Source organism: Electrophorus electricus, chromosome 1 (genome assembly GCF_013358815.1).
Source record: "Electrophorus electricus isolate fEleEle1 chromosome 1, fEleEle1.pri, whole genome shotgun sequence".
NCBI classification, from domain to species: Eukaryota; Metazoa; Chordata; class Actinopteri; order Gymnotiformes; family Gymnotidae; genus Electrophorus; species Electrophorus electricus.
The window spans coordinates 34,407,192-34,426,611 of NC_049535.1; the positions used below are offsets into that span (position 1 = coordinate 34,407,192).

The 19,420-nt window shown below is 40.1% G+C and overlaps 2 protein-coding genes across 2 annotated transcripts; one reads left to right on the forward strand and one right to left on the reverse strand.

Moving 5' to 3' along the window:
- Positions 1-5: 5 nt before the first annotated feature.
- psmd11a (proteasome 26S subunit, non-ATPase 11a) lies at positions 6-8,980 on the reverse strand. Its single transcript, XM_027028125.2, has 13 exons — positions 8,847-8,980; positions 6,493-6,594; positions 6,156-6,352; positions 5,872-5,929; positions 5,572-5,766; positions 5,297-5,441; positions 5,005-5,065; positions 3,970-4,032; positions 3,649-3,774; positions 3,514-3,549; positions 2,683-2,734; positions 1,364-1,506; positions 6-685 (listed from the first exon to the last, which is right to left on the reverse strand). The coding sequence occupies exons 1-12, from the start codon at positions 8,932-8,934 to the stop codon at positions 1,364-1,366; spliced, it is 1,266 nt and encodes a 421-aa protein (XP_026883926.1). The 5' UTR covers positions 8,935-8,980; the 3' UTR covers positions 6-685.
- A 3,151-nt stretch (positions 8,981-12,131) lies between these two features.
- Positions 12,132-18,607, forward strand: cdk5r1a (cyclin-dependent kinase 5, regulatory subunit 1a (p35)). Its single transcript, XM_027028128.2, has 2 exons — positions 12,132-13,234; positions 14,040-18,607. Exon 2 carries the CDS (start codon positions 14,113-14,115, stop codon positions 15,034-15,036), a length of 924 nt encoding a protein of 307 aa, XP_026883929.1. The 5' UTR covers positions 12,132-13,234; positions 14,040-14,112; the 3' UTR covers positions 15,037-18,607.
- The last annotated feature ends 813 nt before the right edge of the window (positions 18,608-19,420 follow it).

The window sequence follows — 19,420 nt, forward strand, 5'->3', positions numbered from 1 at the left end:
CCATGTTCTCTTGGTGACTTTATTGTTTTTAGCGTTATAAAAAAGGCGCGACAGCATGGCAGGCCGTAGACAGAGACGCTTGGCAACGATATTTACAAAGAAAGGGTAGGGGCAAGGAAAACAACGTGATAGCCATGGCATTCTCCCTCTACTGCCCTGCCCCGCCCACAAGCAGAAAGTCCCAGAATGCTGTGTTTCAGAGAGGCAGGTCTGCACAGGGCCTCAGAAGGAGGAGATTCTGGACTGAAAAGTTCCTCTAATAACACGAGGGGTAAGGGGTGTCCATGGTCAAAAAGAGTGACCTTTAGGTTGGCAACAGGGTTGACTCATCCATGTGTCAGCTTTGTTCTGCAAGAAATCTGTGTATATATATATACATTTCTTATAGAATTATAATGCATGTGTGTTTATTATTTCAAGATTCCCTGATGGCTCATTGGAGGCAGCCAAGATACAAATAACTGTGAAGAAAAAAAGAGAAGGGTGGTGGTGGAAAGTAAAGTAGATCCTGGAGGAGCTGAAGTTTGTCCACTGAGGGGAATGTTCAGAATGTCCGGGTGAAAGCTAGCCGGCCCAGCAGACTCTGGGGTTGTGGCTCCTTTAGTCTGTGTGCACATCTGGCTCCCCATGGCCGTGCCTGAGGGAACCCACACTGGCCTTGCTCTCAGCTGCAGGAACCCACCACCTGATCCCCACCAGGGCACAAGAGAAACGAGAATATCACCATCAGACCAAGAACTGCAAAGCATTAGGCAATATGCTAAAGGTTAAAAGTCAAGAGACATTGAGCCATGATGAATAAAATCATATATTTCTGGAGAATTGACATTTGCATTATGTTTTTATCATATTTAGGATATGCTCGTCAAAAGTGACCTACAATACAGCTTAGTGGTATCCGTGGGAAAGACACTTATTCCATTATTCTAGCCCTGAATCTAAGGACACCATTAAGATAGGACACCTTCAGAGGGAAAACACATAGAAAGTGTATACACACACACACACACACACACACACACACACACACACACACATATATATATATATATATATATACACACACAAAATATATGCAAGTCAAGGAATGATTTGTTATTCAAATGCACTGAAGTGAGTGCTGTTTCTACAGCTGCTTGAAAAGGTATATTTGTAGTCAACGTTTGAAGACAGCAAGACTGATGTGTGGACAGGTAGATGGGGTTCATTTCACCATCTGGCCTGACAAACACTCAAGTGAAGTCTAAAAAGAAATCATCATTGACTAGAATCACTAGTGACTCATCACATTAATTTATTTATTTTTAACATATATGCCTGACAGGCAAACCACATCCAGCTGACTGACATCAATACAGCTCACCTATGACAGCTTCTTGGCTTTGTTGTAGAGGGAGTCCACTACTCTGCTCATGTTTTGTATGGTGTCCAGAGCAGCTTCATATGTTTTGTCGACTGGGGGCTCATCAAACACAATAAGCACACCCTCCCCTTGATCAAGGATCCCTGGGAGAACGACAGTAATATGAGCCAGAGGCACAACAATCATTAAGAAGCAAATTAGTTACTTATTCCAAACCTGGGTTATTAATTTGCTCATCCTCTGCATTTTCATGACAGTTCAGCCTAAGGTTTAAGCCTAGTACTGCAGCCTCCCACAGTTTAGTGTTAACTCAGGTCCTGACTATCAATTACCAGACTAATGAAAAAAAAAATTAACTGGCAATAAGTGAAACCATCAGGCCTCATTTTTATTGTTTAGCTTAATATTTTAGAGTTTCTGAATTAGTGTTTTTTAAAATTATTATTAGTACTTCTTTGTAAAAAAAATAAAATAAAATTCCACTCAAAACGGTAGTAAATGAATGGTGTACTTGCACTGAGACTTTTATTATGACAGGGCTGCACTACAGCTGGTAACTATGAAACCAGCCTGCAGTCACTAATTTATTCAGTTTATAGCTCATTCTTTAAAGTGATAGTGTATTTTGGGAGAAATGTGGGTAGCCGAGTAATTAGGGGGAATAGCACTACATAAAACTATTTTGATACTAATTTAAATGAGTCCCAGGGCTGTATTACCATCATTTTTTACCCATTACAGCAATGGCCCTTTAAGTACTGAATTGACAATTTTGCATTATGCAAAAGACCCTTGTAATAAAATAAACTTAAAAAAAAATATTTGTATTGTGCATTGTGAGCATCCTTGTCAATCTCAGAATTTCCTAAAGACTATCCTAAATTGGCCACTGCAATACAGATAGAACCCTACGTGACATTGAATTCTATGAAGTGAACAACTTTGCAAACAATATAGCAACTACTAAAAAAATGATCAAACAGGACTCATTTATTATATACAATACTCTAGTTTAAATGTACTTTTTTGTTGTTTACACTTGATTAGCTCTTCAGTGAGTTCTGGCTGCTGTTTGACATATCACTGCACTACGTCCATATAAACAAAATGCCATTCAAATTGTCTGTCTAAAAATGGTACAAAACAACACAAAGGTGAACTGTTGTAACTGGTTCTGGCACAGATAGCTGTTTGAATGAAATGTGATCTCCCTCAGCTTTTAAAATGAATAAAGATGTGTGCTTTTTTGTTTGCATTTTTGAAAACAGCAAGGTCATCTCTAGGCAGGTTCTAGGAACTGCACCAAAATGAGTAATTACCGTGAAATTTCTTATCTAGAATCATCTGTGACAGTTTTCTCTCAACATCTCCCTGGAACAAAAGAGGCGGATTACTCATTAGATACAACAGATACCAGCCCTGTCATCTACACACATGCAGTATGAATGAATCTGTGCTTGCTCCAACATCAAACCAACATTTTAATTTCAACACTGTAAAAGAAAAAAGTGCAGTTTTTTCAATTTAATCTTCATCTGCTACATGCTTTGCATGTGGTCAGTTACTGCAGACAATAATTCTGCCCTGAGGACAATTCAGTCAATAAACATTTATGCTAATCACACATTTTTGTACAAAGCCTTGATGAATTCTTCAGTAAACAGGTGCTTGTAAACGATATTATAATTTCAGGGACGGGACTACTTTTCCAGATGGAAGGATCTGTGGTAGGACATTACTGCCGGCCTATTGCCACTTAGCTCAAAGTAAATGCAGTTCTGCCTGATCGCACATGGATACCATAAAATCTCAGAGGAAGGCTGAGTAACTGGAATTGCATTTTTCTGTTTGTCTTAAAAGCTGAAGACTACATGACAGCTTTGGCAAGATATTTCCTTGTGTGGGCCTAATCCCAGGCAACATGAAAACAATGATAATGAGAATTTGATTGAAAGCAATTTTCCAAGTCATCCATTTTCCATTGGGAAACATGTCAAACATTTACTGGCTGTGGTAACTGACCATATGTTACAGATAGACAGAGAAGTTTGTAAAAAATAAATGTTGCTTTAAGGAGGTATTGTGTCATCCCTTAATTCTTACTGCCCTTAAATTGAGAGTTAGATGGGACAACAGATTTTGGCTCTTACCTTTGACAGTTTTATAAGACTGGAAATGTGTTCAATCTATGGAAACACAACAATTGTGAGCATTTTTCCTTGCTGAACAGTGTATGCTCCCTTGGCACTAGGAGTGTGCAGTCAGGCTGCCCCAGCCCAGCTCACCTGGACTCTGGAGAAGGGCTCGATCACCCTAATGAGGTTCTGCTCCAGCAGGTTGTCGTAGAGCTTGGTCAGGTGGGTGCTGATGATCGGGTCCTCTCGCAGCTCAGCTCGGTAGTCCGTTAGAGCCTGAGAGACAAGAACATCAGCATACAACACAACTAGGCTGCAGATACAGCTTTAGGTATAGAATCAAATAAACATTAAATTACATAAATAAACTAATGAACAGGGCAGTTTAACCTATTTACAGCATAGAGTGCACCATATTTATATGTCTGCCACAAATTCAGTGCAACACTGAATCATGCAGTCTGCACTTACCTTTTCAAAGTCTGCAAGTGACCTGTTCTTACTGGCCTGGGCCACACATTTCAGTGCATCAGTCTGCAGAAAGACACACGTTAAGGAGGAGAGTAAAGTCTTCTTCTCCCAGGCCTACTGTACTTCAGATAGGAACAAAAAACTGTAGAGGAGACTACATAAAAGCTGCACAGATGAAATCTTTTCAGAAACATCAACATTCAATCTCTCCTACTCCACACAGGCCTATCAAAGACATTTCTGCACTGTACAGATGTTTAAGCTGTAAGCCATCACGTATGGGGTTCACTTATTCTTTCATAATGTTCCACTCATGATTAAATGTCCTCATGTTCTTTAGGAACAGACTTGATTAATCAACTCAAGTACTTATTATGTAAACAGCCACTCAACTGGTACACTACCACTCCAAATTCACAACTAGACTTTGCTTTTGCTGAAACAGGAAAAAAAAAAAAAGAAATTATCTGAAGAGGGCACCTTGTAGTAACTGCAGGGCACTGTAGTACAAAATGTAGAGGTAGTCAAAACTATACACAGGACTTCCAGAGAAACAAAGGTCCTAAGTAGTAATATTATACTATGTTATAATAAAATTTAAAAATTGTGCTTTTACAAGAACATGTGCATATACCTGTACAGTGTTTACTGAATGCCTTTAGATACTGTAGCCAACTTTTATGTATTAACATGATAATATGTACTAGGCCACAGAGTAGTATCTTAATGTTCCTAAAGAATAAACACTGGCGGCAAGCAGAAAATCCCATTTTTGCAATAAGATGAAGAAACTCAATTTTATTATGAATTTAAAATGTGTTTTTTTTTGTATAATCAAATGTGTGACAATGTCTCAAAATAGCTATACATAATACTCATTTAGTGAATGTGATTCTTTCTAAATACAGGTTAACCCAAAGCCATAATGCTGACATCAGTTACTCCTCCAAACTGGGGTTCCCCTCCAGTGCAGAGCAGGTGTGAATGAGCAATAAAGGGTTAGTGAGGAGGCAGGATGCTCTCCCATGCACATACCTGCCTACCAGCGTATCTAAGGGCAAGCTTCCCACTGATCAGTGCCTGCACATCCTCTGGCCTGCGGACAGACAAAGTTTAAGTGTAGAGAACTTGTTTTTGTGAAAATTCAAATGAGTGAACCCAAAGTGACTTACAATCATGACTGAGTACAACTTGAGCAATTGAGGGTTAAGGGGCTTGACCAGGGGTAGAACAGTGCCAACTTGGCGGTGGTGGGGCTTGAACTGGCAACCTTCCCATTACCAGTCAAGCACCTTAACCTTTAGAAAACCAATCCAGCAGGACTTACGCGTTGAGCATGATCTTACACAGCAGCATGTACTTCAGTGCTGTGATGGCCCGGGGACTGTCGATGGAGTCGTTGCCTTCAAACGCCTCATAGAAGTACGAATAAGCTGTCTTCCAGTCCTTCTCCTCCGCTGCGTGGATGATACCTGGAAAAAGAGTAAAGCCTCCAGTGACGACAGCCCTGCATTCAGAGCTTAAACACCTTAAGATGTGACTGAAGCATCGAGTGTCCCCAGAAGTAGGCCCACATGCAGGAGCGGGTCTCTGGAGCCTGACCTGACTGCATGTCCAGGGCTGCCTGCAGCTTGGGCGGGCAGTAGATGGCATTGGCTGTAGTCCTAGCAGACGTGAGGGCGGCACGAGCTTTCGGCAGGTTACTGAGTGCATGGTAGGTCTTGCTCTCCAGGAGCTGAACCTCCACAAGAAGAGCTTTGTCATCCATCTTCTTCAGCTCCTGCAGGAGCTGAGAGCCTGTGAAGAAAAAGAGAAATGGGGACCAGAAGAATGTTAATAAGTCTTCCGGGTTAGAACATAAGTGTGTGTCAGAAGTAAGAGGGTTTTATTTGCAGAGCTAACCTAGCTGGAGGGCCTCCTGATAACGCTTGGTGTCAAAATATAGAGAAACCAGGCGTGCCTGTGAAATGAAGAGAAACACACACACACACACACACACACACACACGACTGAGTCAGCCATACATTATTTAATCATGGGTCATACAATTAAATCACTAGTTCAAATTTACTAAATTATCAAAAGTATCCAAAACACCAAATGCATTTCCTGAAAAGTTTAGATATAAAACGACAAATGAAAACCTCACAGAACAGAGAACACACTGAGGGGGCCTAGCGGGTTACCTCCAGGGCCTGACGCAAAAAGGTCCTTTTCTCAGATTTAGCCCATTCGATGCACTCCAGACACAGCTCCACCTCCTGGCCTGTGGCTGCTTCCATATCCAAGAAGAGGTCGAGCAAGGAGCGCACCAGACGCGCCGCCTTTGCCTTGCTGATGGAGTTCAGGAAGGGCCGAACATACTTCAGCAGACCTCCGAGCTCTGCGTGACACACAAACACAAAGCTACATTTGTGGTGCACACATACACACATCCCCAATGCTCTGACGTTGAGACTCGCAGTAGAACCAGAGGTTTTCTGCAGTCGCTGAGCTAAGAAGCAGTTCTGCTGTGGCTCTTACCGGCCGCCTGTCCTGTCTTGGCCAGCAGACCCCCAAGCTCCAGAATGCTCTGCTCCTTCACCCGCAAGGCCTCTTCATCGCTCTCCTGCACGTCTCGCTTCACTAAATGCCAACAAACAGGAAGTCTCAGTTCAATACTGCTCCTTCCTTACACAAAACACTTCAGTCATGCCGACAGATTAATAGAAGCACTCATATGTTGCTAACCTACATTCACAACACAATTAACAAAAAGCTTGCAACTTTAAGGCACAGGGGCTAAAAAATATAGTTAAAAACAAAAATATAATAATTTCACTACATAAGCCTCACAATACATGATGATGGTGAACCCTTGATGGACATGGTTAAAGATGGGATTGTTAGTGGATCAATGTGCATTTGTTTCAAGTTTGGTTTATTTGTCACATACATAGTCATACACAGTATAACTCGCAGTGAAATGGTTGGATTTTTGTTTGTTGGATTAAGTGAATTTATTGCCAAAATTAAAATCAATAACTTGCTATACAACAATATATAGTGACATCCAATATATTTAATGTTAACTTACATGTAATTACATCAAAGCAGCCACACAAAACACTCGTGTGTATCCAGAACAGTATTCGTGGTGGATCACTGTTCCCCCTAAATTGTGATCTGTTACAGGGCTGATTTGCATATTAACTGCCTTGTCAGTATTAAAGGCCAAAATAATTATCAGTGTTCTCACTTCAAGTCAAATGTTAAGATTCCATGCTTTTCACTGACTAAATATGTACGAAAAAACAGGTTGATTTTGTTAATCCCACACACACACACACACAAGACAGAACAGGTGAACAGGTGAAAATATAACATTTTGATAAAATGGCAACTAAATTTAAAGATGGTACAAACAAGATTCACTGATATTCCATGATTTGACCCAAAGAATTAGCAAATTCACTGACTTTCTAAAAGTCTGGAATAGACTTTAACATTCCATGATACTGCAGAATTTCCATGACCTGTAGGAAGTCTTATAGCAACCCTATAACATACAACTTATTTCAAGCACTTGATGACTGAAAAATTACTTGTACAGGCAGGTCAGTCACATTGACACAGTAGTCTAAAGAGGGTCGAATGACAAGGGCTCAAGCTTTCAAACAAAGCAGTTGCATTTTAAATGTGCAAAAATATTCATCTTTGTACAGTGAATGGTATATATTAAACAATTCTGCATCATTATTTTAAGACTTATTTCAACATTTAGTACAAAAACGACCCATTTAATTCAGCGCACTTAACAACAACCCGCTAGCTAATTTTCACACTTCTGCTTTTTGTTTTGCAAGCTTGTCTGTCCAAAATAAGATGTTTTAGCCACTAAACTTAACTATCCACAGCTAACGACTTATTCAAACAAACATCATCCACAAGTCACTCCAATAATCATGTTTAAAATAAGCAAGATGCTTTTAGTTGAAACAACAATAATAATAATAATAATAATAAATTCTTATCATCATCATCATAAATAAACGAGGTATTATTTATTGCCAAAACTATAATCAACAACTTGATAACACAACGTATAGTAACACCTAGAGAACATTTTTGGCGTTAACTTACATGACATCAAAATTTGTCAAATGAACGTGAAAAGGTGACAGCTTAGTCGGGTAACACATCGATCTGCCTGCGATCAGTTCGCTAGTTAACATTAGTCGAAGTAGCTGGCGAGATTATCTAACCTAGCTAACGCAAGCCTGGATATGAACAAACTAGCTAATAGGCTGCAGCTAGCCATCGGACGCAAAGCAAAGTTTTAACTGCACTATTTATTCTTCTATCCGGCTCTGTAGAGTTCATCCTAACTATAATTTATATCTGGCTGCATTTACATGACGCAAAAGATACATTCCTCTAATGTCTAGCTAGCTACTAAACTATCCATCCGTGCTAGCTAGCAAAGTTGTCTTTACTAACCAATGATATTTGAATGGAAGGACGCTAGCGTTAGCGTTAGCTGTCTGGCTACCTAGCTCATTTCTAAACACTTTAAGGTGGCCTGCACTGAGCTTTTCTAAACAACTAGGCACAAGGTTCAAGAGGTCACCGTGGATCCTCTGTAAAAACAAAATCCCCAATAGGCTAGCTAGGCACAGTCAGATGGGAAAGGCGTTAGCTGGCGTGTTTAGCCGGCTAGGGTTCGCCTGTCACAGTGAGTCAGCAGGAGAACCCGGTAACCTGGACCGGCCATAGCGAGCTAATGTGGAGGCTAGACAACGATTTTCATTGTGAAGATGCTCCGGTGGACGGTGAAACAAGGCTATGTCCAAAACCCAATAAATCACCTATTAATTGTCCACGCAAACGACACTTACCAATAGCGTGTAAAATGTCAATAGACGCATTCCGGTCCGTGCTGAGCAGCGATTGTGCTCTCTGAAATTCCACTGCTGCGGCCGCCATCTTACCAGTTCACCAACTGCATGATTCACACAAGACGTCCATCAGAGAGAGGCGGGAACTTCCCCCGCGCGTGCACGAGTCACGTCACTACGTCCATCAGAGAGAGGCGGGAACTTACCCCTGCGCGTGCATGATGGGACTTGGCGTTAGTAAAAATAAAACGTTTCATAGGTGAGACAGACGTTATGACCGCATTATAGACTCGATTCTCAGAAAAAAAAGCTTAGTTTTAGCTAGCTAACATAAAAACAAATACTCTCAACTCCCTTCTAATCAATGTAATGTAACACAAACGCTGCCAGTCAATAATTTACTACTCTTTGCTTATTTGATTTTAGAAAACAATGATGGTATAAAGCAGTTATTTCTTAGATTTTAGATTCTTCAAAGTAACCACCCTGTACTTTGATGACAATTTTGCACACTCTTTGTGTTCTCTTAACCAGCTTCATGAGGCACCACCTATGATGCTGTTCCATTAGTCTTGAAGACGTGCTCACATACGCTAAGATTTTGTAGGATCGGGTACTAAAGATCTGATAGAGATATCTGCTGAGGGTGAATTTAAAATCAATGTCAATGTTTTAATTTTGATATATTTGAATGAATTAATTAAGTTTATAGAGTAGGCCTATATATAAATTGATTACATTTACTCAGATCATATATCAACTTTCAACTTTCACTATTTACATTCAGTCAGGTATGTCCAAACTGTTAGTGCTTAGCTAGCTACAGACTTATGCTTAGAGAGTAAGTGCCAGGACCACAGATCATGTATGCAACAATAAAGAGCCTTCAAGAAATAGGGGCCTTGTCCCAGACAATAGTTGCCTTGCCATTTATGTGGAAAACACTACTTTACCATTGGTATGTGATTTAGCTGATGTTAGGCTGTTTGAGTAAGAATTTTGATCTTAGAATTTATTTTCAGCTAAAATCTGTGATCCACTTTAGCAAACCCTAATCTTGATTTAGTCAATGTGGGACTACCATAGTATATGTAAGTAAAAATATCCTTAATGTAATATGTTGATATTTGGCAGTTTCTCTTCAGGGATTCCACTCAGTGGATTGTCCAGTCCTTTGTCATCATAAGGCCACCTCACCCCTGCTTGGTCATCCTCTTCAGGCCCTGCTCATCCTGGCAAATGATCCAGAAATTCAGTAGCATGGCTTGTATTGACTCTGTCTAAATTATTTCCCTTCAGTTCCCTGCCAGTAGATGAACCAATGATGCCAGTTGATGCTGCCATGTCAGAAATGGCCAGCCCACCTTAGGCCCACTGGACTAACTGAGACTCCACCCTAGAACCATTGGAGTAACTGAGAATCCACCATAGACCAACTGAAGTAACCAACACTCCTCATCTTCATTGAAGTGGCTACTTGGACTAAAAATAACATAATGAAGTAATGACTGGTTACTAGCTGAACTGCCCAATGGAGGATGGGTTCCCTCTTGAGTCTTGGTCCTGTCGTTCCCAAATCCCCAGTCAGCTAGTCTTAAACATTCAAATATAAAATAAAGATGCAGACTTAGTATAAAATATAAAATAAAGATGCAGAATTAGTAGAAGAGAATAGCTGGTCCTGTCCTTTATTGCAAGTTAATGTTAACAAGCATTATTGAGGCACCATCTGGAGAATGTCTAACAGTCAAACAAAGAACCCACATTTTTATACATTTGTCAGAAGTGGTTATGTATTCACCCCACCTTCTTTTACACATTAGCGTTTGCATTCGCCACCATTACAACCAAACCCTACATTAGTCAATATATGCAAACTGATATTCAACACCCACACCAGTTGGAGCCAGTTACCCCCACATTCCAAGAGAAGACTTCTCTTGACTTTATCCTAAAGTAATTGTTTTTCTATATGGTCCTGAGCCTGGTGGAGAGGTCATATTTCTTACCCTGAGGTCCACCAAAGCCTACCCAGGATCCTTTGCTGAAGCCTGCAAAGGCCTCTGCTGAGCCTCTGCCCTGTACTAAAATCATTCTGAAAGGACACAGAATCTCTAAACTCCCTTATGTTTTATGCTATTAATATGTCTAATGCAATGTTAGGCCTCTTTTCCCTGTAAACACTCTTTTTATTACTTCAGTCCTCCAAGGGTTCCTCCTTAATCTACCCATGGAATTTTTGCTTGCCTCTGTCACCTTCGGCTTGCTCATTAGGGATCTGGACCCATAGATTTGTAAAGCTGCTTTGCAACAGCATGTGTTATAAAAAATGCTATATAAATAAGTTTGACTTTGACTTCAATGTTGTGTTCCCGCCACTGGACCTCTCCTGCTGTCAGTTTGCTGTCAGAGTCTCTCTGGATAGGAATAAGAATTCCATATGCTGTAAATGTACATATAAAAAAGCAATCATGAGGCTACACTATATAGATGTTCCACTGGCATTATATAATGTAAATATAGAATAAGGTTTAGGAAACAGGACCACACACCAAATTCTTTTGAAATGAAGGTGTCACTTTGCTTTGAGTGGCTTTCTTGAGTCTACTTCAGTAAGGGCCCTGAAAGACTGAAATGACCAAATCTGATTCCTGGTTCTGTGAGGGCCACTTCTTGCAGAGTTTGAACTAGCCTAGATAGAGTTTAACTCATTCAGTCTCATTCAGTAATTACAAATATGCAGATTGTCTTTGGATTCAAGATCTATGACTGAGTATGAGAGACTTAAAGACAGTAATACCAAATATTTGCCTTTATGGTTTCTGATGGCTAATGTTCAGTATCTTAACCTTCTCTACATGAGAGGGTAAATATACCACCCATCATAATCAATACCATAGGTCTTCAAAAAAAAAAGAAAGCCCAATCCTTCACTATATAGTATGGTAGTAAATAATCAAATATACTAAATAGAAAAATGTTTCTTTGTAAACTGCACAAAGCTATGAAGTTTAAACAAGTCTAAAAATATTTATTGGGGTAGATTCTAGTTAGCCACTAGTCACATTTCTGAGGGTATGAGAAAATTAACATGCCGATTAAAAGAAACAATGAATAAAAATTAGACAAAACGCCAGGACATGTAAAATAGGCTGCTACACCTTTTGTCTTTGATTAGTTTTTTCGTTCACTGCCATTTTGATGTGACTATATCAGCATTAGGTTTAAATGAGTGTGATGCCATTTGTAATGCCAAAAAATAATCAATCGTTAACACATTAACACCTCGTTGTATTATCGAAGGATTGGCACTAGCCATTTATTGTTTACATCATATGACACGAAGATGGTTGGTAGAGGACTGCAAACATTGAATTGGTTTGAAAGATTATGAGTGGTGCACAGGTTTCCTGACGACCCGCATAAGATAATCACGTTTAGGGGCCATGACCACAGCCGTTAAGACTCTGATGTGTACGTTCACAAAAAGCCACTCAGCAACGTGTAAGTGATTTGCTCATTGGGGCGATGTTTGCCCATTTCAGTTTTTTTTTACCGAATACGCGAACTGTCTTCGAGTAACAAAGGCGGGGCTTTTAAGGGTAAACGCAAAGTTGCTTTGCTTTACGCCACACAGATGTTGACGGGGAGGGGAAATTGAAGCACAATTGGCAGGACCATGGACAGATCCCCGAGTCTTAGCCAACCACAGTCTAGTTCCCTCCCAGCGGTCGGTGTCGTTTGCTGCGATTCAGCTGCTGTGTAGCAATGGCCAATAGCATGCCATCACCTCTCTCCCTCAGAAATCACTGCGAAAACCTGCAGATGTCTGCGTCAATGCGAACAATGTTCTCTCGTTTATTCAGCAAGTAGCATTTTTACCGGATTTTTGTTTTTATTTTTATTTTTTGCATTAGTCTATTCATTTCTATACATATATATCCACGCATCAACAAGCTTTATTACCACCGAAGTAGGATGGTTAATAAGTCAGAATATCGTTTCCTTTAGCTATAGCTGCCAGAGCATTTTATTGAGAAGACATACGTGCAGATATGAAACGGACTCATTTGTGGTGAATGAAACACTCAGAGAAGCGCGGACCCCGTTATCTGCCACACGTGAATGGAGATGTTCGGCTATTTTATACGCCAAGTAGTAGCGTGGCCTCCCCCATAGACTTTGCATCTCGCCAGGCACATATACATTTACCGCATAGATATTTGTGATTTGATCACGGCAGGTCCAACTCTAAGGTACCTTGGAGAGCGACGAATGCGTTCGGTTCAAAGTGCGCTAATTTTCTGAAGGATATTTTAAAAGAATAGGCCCAGTAAAGAATATTTATGAAATAATGCTTAATTATCGACGCTGACTAAAATTGACTGGTAAGTAATTCGTATATTTTCACGTAATACAAATAGATAATTTTACCCTAATACAAATACGTATACTGTTCAGCTTTTGTCGACTTGGTCCTTTAATTTATGTATATAAAACACCCTCAATGTAATTTGATATAAAAATCAAAATGTTATGTCTCTTATTTCTCTCGAGGAGAACTGTTTATATATGAGTCTTCAGTTATTTCCGTTGTATGGGAACCATGTTGTTTTGCTGACTTAATTCTGTTTAAAATTACGAACCATTTGAAAACGCACAGAATATCTCAAGATTACGAATTCCAAACGTTTATGTATGCACTTGGGAAATAGACGTTTATGATTTATCGTTACCGACATAATTAATAAGAAATGGTTAAACGTCGGTGTTGTTTATATTCTCGGCTTCCATTTTGGAGCTAAGATGGATGCTTGCGCACATTTTCCTATTTTAGGCTAGTTGCTCACTCCCATGTCAGAAATAGATCTGACTGTCTTAAAATGTTTACGGGTTTATGAACATTATTATGTCTAAAACCTTTTAATTCACAAAATAAATTAAGTCTGGCTGAATTTCATGTTTGACATTTGACAACTATATGGCTCGGATGAAGAAATGCCTATATTAAACGATACATATATTTAATGTTGGATCATGAAAACAAAAAAATTGTTTTTTTGCATGTCTCCGTCAAAGGGTATAGTAATCTTGCTTGTGGTTGGTGTTATTTAATTAGCAAAAACTAAACTCGATGAAGTTTAATATGGAAAAGAAAAATGGGAAACCTCACACTGTTGATTTTGTTTTCAGGTGTACGTTCCATTCAGGCAGTTTTTATTACACCTTGGCCTTTAGATTCTGTAGCCTCCAAGCCCAAGGTAAGATGGGTACAGTGCTCTCTGTTTCCCCCAGCTACCGCAAGGCTCCTCTTTTTGATGAGATACCACCTATGGTGGGTCATTATACGGCTGTGCAGAACAGTAAGAATGCCAAAGATAAAAACCTAAAGCGTCAATCACTCATCAGCGTCCTGCCATGGAAGCGCATTGTAGCTGTGTCAGCCAAGAGGAAAGGTTCAAAGAAACTTGCATCAGGAGACAGCCAGGAGGAAGGGAGTGTGGACACCCTCAACAGCCAGAACTTGAAGAAATCCCAGTCCTGTGCCAACCTTTCCACCTTCACCCAGGAAACAGTTGTAAGCTCCATACCTACATCCAAGACCACTACCAATGTGGTCTCAACTGCCAAGAGGACCTCGATCACAGGATCCATGGGCCAAGCCACCAGCGCAGGTACACCTAAGAGGGTAATAGTGCAAGCATCTACCAGCGAGCTTCTCAGAAGCTTGGGGGAGTTCTTGTGCCGGCGCTGCTACCGGCTGAAACGCCTTTCTCCGGCCGACCCAGTCTTGTGGCTTCGCAGTGTGGACCGCTCACTCCTGCTGCAAGGCTGGCAGGATCAAGGCTTCATCACCCCAGCCAATGTCGTCTTTCTCTACATGTTGTGTCGTGATGTCATTTCGGCTGAGGTGTCTAGCGAGCGGGAGCTGCAGGCCGTGCTGCTCACCTGCCTCTATCTGTCCTACTCTTACATGGGCAATGAGATCTCCTACCCACTCAAGCCCTTCCTGGTGGAGGCAGAGAAGGAGGCTTTCTGGGACAGATGCCTGGAGATCATCAATCGCATGAGTGTCAAGATGCTGCAGCTGAACTCAGACCCGCACTATTTCACACAGGTCTTTGCTGATCTGAAAAACGAGAGTCAGAAGGAGGAGGAGAGTCCACTGCTGATTGGACTGGATCGGTAAAGTCTCTCATGGGGGGTGGGAGGGGAAATAAACATCGGGTACATTTATTTTGTTAGGAGTCATTGCTTAAAAAATATTTCGATACCAGCCCCCATGTAACATGACATGGAGATCCCCCACTATTAATCTGGCAAGTAAAGGACCATGTTTACTACAGTTCCTCCACTTTTCCGCGATGGACTGAATATGTCAGTGTTGAGGAGCTGTGGCTGAAACCGGATGTATACAGGGGTGGTGACTTCAGCCAAGTCACTGGATCCCCAGCATGTAAATTCATTACATGATATCTTCAAAAGCCTTTGTGCATGTGTTAGGGGGCAAGAAGAGATGCAGGAGCTATAGTGGGGATAAGGAGGGTGGGAACCCAGCACAAGCCGCTGAGATGATTCAAAAGCAATGCCCATGAGCAAACCAAAGACTCACAGCTCCTGTAACTAGAACATTTGGGATTTCACTATTGATAACTGCAGTGTTTCTGCTGTGTTCTTCCAGTGCAGTTGTGCAAGGTCCCACACATGAAACTCCAGCTCAGCCAGTAAAGCAACACGCTGCTACTGTGAGCAGCCATTTTGTCTGTTACCAATACATTACCATGGTTTTGCATAGCTTTCCCTCCAAAGAGGTGATTGAAGATCTTAAAGTGCTGAAGGCACAGGGCTCCATAAAGACACAAACATGCAACATTGGTGAATGAAAAGAGGCAAGTGTTGATTATAGCATTGAGCAAGCAGTGTAAGGTGTGGGGTTAAGTATTATGTTTTATCAGGGAGTGGGGTAATAAACATCACTTGGTAAAGAAATTAAATCTTTTATCTCAAAAGGAAAGTTTGTCTGACACATTTTATGTTATGAGCTGCCTCTTTTCATTGTCAAAAGAACAGAATAGGTATAACAAGGACAAATCCAGTGGTTATGTATTATTTTGTATTTGTTCTGCTCACCCCCACCCCCCAAGATGCACTGTACATGTTATTATATGGGTGTTTCTTCATGCATGCTTCTTTGACAAATAATTAGTTTTTAAGGACCTCCCCCCTGCAGTTCTAGTCTAAACTCGTTCCGCATAGATCTGTTGAACTGGTCTACCAAAGAGGTCAAAGGTTGGGTCAGTTCTTACCCACAAAACATCAAAATCATCTGGCATGGGCTTTCAGTAATCTTTAAAAATGGATACAAGCTTTGAGTGGACAAAGTAAGACCATATTTTTTATACCATTTGGCAAAAGGATCTGATCTTCCACACATGGCTTGTAATATATTTTCCATAATGGTGTTATCAACATGAAGTAAAAAAAAAAAAAAGCTATTTTCATCAATCTAAATGACACAAACTTAAGGGTGAAGTTATAATCACATATCAACCAATTTTATAAATGCATGGAGAAATAACAGGAAGAGAGGAAAACTGCAGTAGTTGGGTTATGTACAGGAAAAACGTTAGAAGTTATTATTATATTACAGAAAGAAATACAGTGTTCTGAGATTAGGGCTGTTCCATGTACATCCTAGCAGTACAGTATATGCCTAGGATATACTGTATATTTTTCCTATAAGATATACTGTATAATAAGCCCAGGATATAACATATAATATTCCTAAAGGATATACTGTATAATATTCCTAGGATATACCATATATTATTCCTATAGGATATACAGTATAATGTTCCTAGGGTATGTATTTTTCCTTGGATATACAGTATAATAAGCCTAGGATATAGTGTATGTTTTTGCATTTTTCCTTACACCAAACCTTATTTGAACACTTGTGTGGAATGTGGATAAAAAAAACTTTCTTTAGTGATGTAATCACTCATAAGCTGTGAATCCAGTGTTTTCGTTTTTCAAGGAGAATGGGTATTTTTTTTAAAAAGTGCTGCGAATTTGCATAATATTATCCTCAGTCTGGTGCATGGAGGAGGAGCATTAAAAAAATCTTTGTTACCTCAGAGAGTTGCAGACTACTAAACGGAAATTTGAGATAAATGTCTGAAATATATCTAAAGATCATGTATGCTTTCCATGAGTCTGCTGCAGTCAGTGCTGGTTCAGGTCTGGCACATGTAACAGGGTATCAATCCAGTGCCAATAATAACCGTTACTTACTGCCAGAAAGCAGCTTGTTTATAAACTGCAAAAACAAGGAAAATAAAGCAAATGGAGGTCAAGTGCAAACAATCTAGTTTAAAACATGCTATGAGAGAACAACTGGTGTCAGGCTGATAAGGTTTGAAGTCTCAGTGTGTACCTGCGCATGACAATGGCATGAATATCAGTCCTAACAATTCTGAAATAGTGAGCGTACACATAAGTCCGGATGACTCAGTAATAGAAAACATAAATATAAATCTAACATGTGTGTAATGGTGGGCATAAATATCAGGCTGACTGAGGTCATGGAGGGAGATGAGCCAAGAGTTGGGGGAAATGCCCAGCCTGATGTGAAGGATCAGCAGAGATGATGATGTCACAATAGTTAACTCCTCCCACTGTCTTGAGCATTTTTGATGCAAGAAACATATTCAGATAGAGATCAGATTGGAAAAAATGCATATGAATGTCAAGGTTATGTTTTACTTCTTTGTATAAAGTTTCCATTTTAATTTGCAATAAGGCAAACAGTTTTACTCTTATAATTGATTTAAAGTCTCAAGAATATATCAGAAATTTGATGTAAGCAAAGATCTTTAACAGTTCCCTGATAGAGACTAACAAACAATTAACTAGTATTTTGCATTTAAAATGAGATCAAATGTACCACAACATGTCATGGAGCAGAGAGCTCACTGGTGAGATGTTAGCACAAAAGGAAGCAATATAGGACTCATTATAGCCTGGGTTATACGACACCTGGGTTAAAATATAGCCTGGGTTATATGAGACCTGGGTTAAAATATAGTCTGGGTTATACGACACCTGGGTTAAAATATAGCCTGGGTTATACAATATAGCCAAATTTATACAAGTGGAGAGTTAAATATCTGTCTATGCTAAAGGAATTCCAGTCCAGAAAAAGGCTGAATCACTTATATTTGTATTTATCCATTTTTCTTGTACTCTTTAAGAGAGACACATGTACCGCCTCCAAGTGTAGAGTTCGGTTGTAGTACAGACACAGCGCAGTTGATTCTGTAGAACTCTGTATCTCTGTGTAAATGGTTTTTCCTCTGGTAAAGCAGTGTTGCTTGTCATTGTATCTTTACATAATGACATAAATGCCCGTGGGTTGAATGCATTGTAAAGAACGCAACCTGACTGTGTGAGAAGAACAAGTGTCCAGCAGGAAGATCACGCCAGAGTGACACCATGCAAGCACACAAGTCATCTTTACCTCCCCCTCTCCATCAGACTGAAAAACGTACTGTAAATAATGAACGACTACAAAGTAGGAGGGAAGCAGAATTTGGTTTCACTCTTTCTCTTATGTTTTATGGTTTGTGGTTTTTGAGCAAAAGAAAAGAATTAATCTATATAGATAACATATTCAAGGAAGCAATCTGTAACTACAGCGTATGAGTGTGAATATGTGCAATGACTTTGTTTTCACTTTATATAAAAACAGTGTTAAGCTATTTGCTTTTCTGTGTTTATTTGATCTACATGTTTATAAAATTGTTTTGGGGCAATAAAATGGGGAGAGACACAGTAATAGAAGAGAAGGGAAGAGAAGAGTTTATTGGCACCTTCTGTGAGAGGTTTCTGCATGACTGTGCGACTGAACAGTGATGTCACATTGACGTAATGACATCATACGTGTGTGAGCGGGAAACAGTAAGGGTGACTGTTTGGTGAGTGAGTGGGCAGTGGAACACCAGTCCTGCTGGGACAGGCCAACAACCTGCAATGTTACATAAGTGTGTGGGAAGATGGTAAAACTGTGCTCCTTACTGAAGAACAAGGCTGGAGAGCTTTACTGTGTGGTCACAACTCTGCATGTTCACCTGAATGCCAAGGAATGCTTCCAAGCTTCCATTTGTATGTGTGTGTTTCTGCAACCACTTAACTGAGTCACTGTACACTATGTTTGCTATGCCAAACTGAAACATGCTTTGGAAACATTTACATTTACCTTCCATTTTTATCCAAAGCAACTTACAATTACAACTCAGTACAATTTTGAGCAATTGAGGGTTAAACGGTCTTGCTTAGAGGCCCATAGTGGCAATTTGGCAGTGGTGGGGTGTGAACTGGCAACTAATTACAAGTCAAGTATCTTAACCAATGAGCTACCACTGAAACAATCATTACAGCTGAAGCACTGGTGTTTCATGTTTGCAGCTGTAGCACGTGAAGTTGAAATAACAAGGGTTGAATGCTGAACACACTCGACCAAAGCATTGGGTAAAGGTGAACAGATCTACAGCCGAACTCTCACATTCTCATGT

Bases quoted from the DNA above. Each gene is read 5' to 3' on its own strand.
- cdk5r1a (XM_027028128.2), top strand. From the start codon at position 14,113: ATGGGTACAGTGCTCTCTGTTTCCCCCAGCTACCGCAAGGCTCCTCTT.
- psmd11a (XM_027028125.2), bottom strand. From the start codon at position 8,934: ATGGCGGCCGCAGCAGTGGAATTTCAGAGAGCACAATCGCTGCTCAGC. The intron at 6,353-6,492 runs GTAAGAGCCACA...TGTGTCACGCAG, and splicing joins CAAGACAGGACAGGCGGCCG to AGCTCGGAGGTCTGCTGAAG. The intron at 5,066-5,296 runs GTAAGTCCTGCT...GTCTGTCCGCAG, and splicing joins TGTAAGATCATGCTCAACGC to GCCAGAGGATGTGCAGGCAC.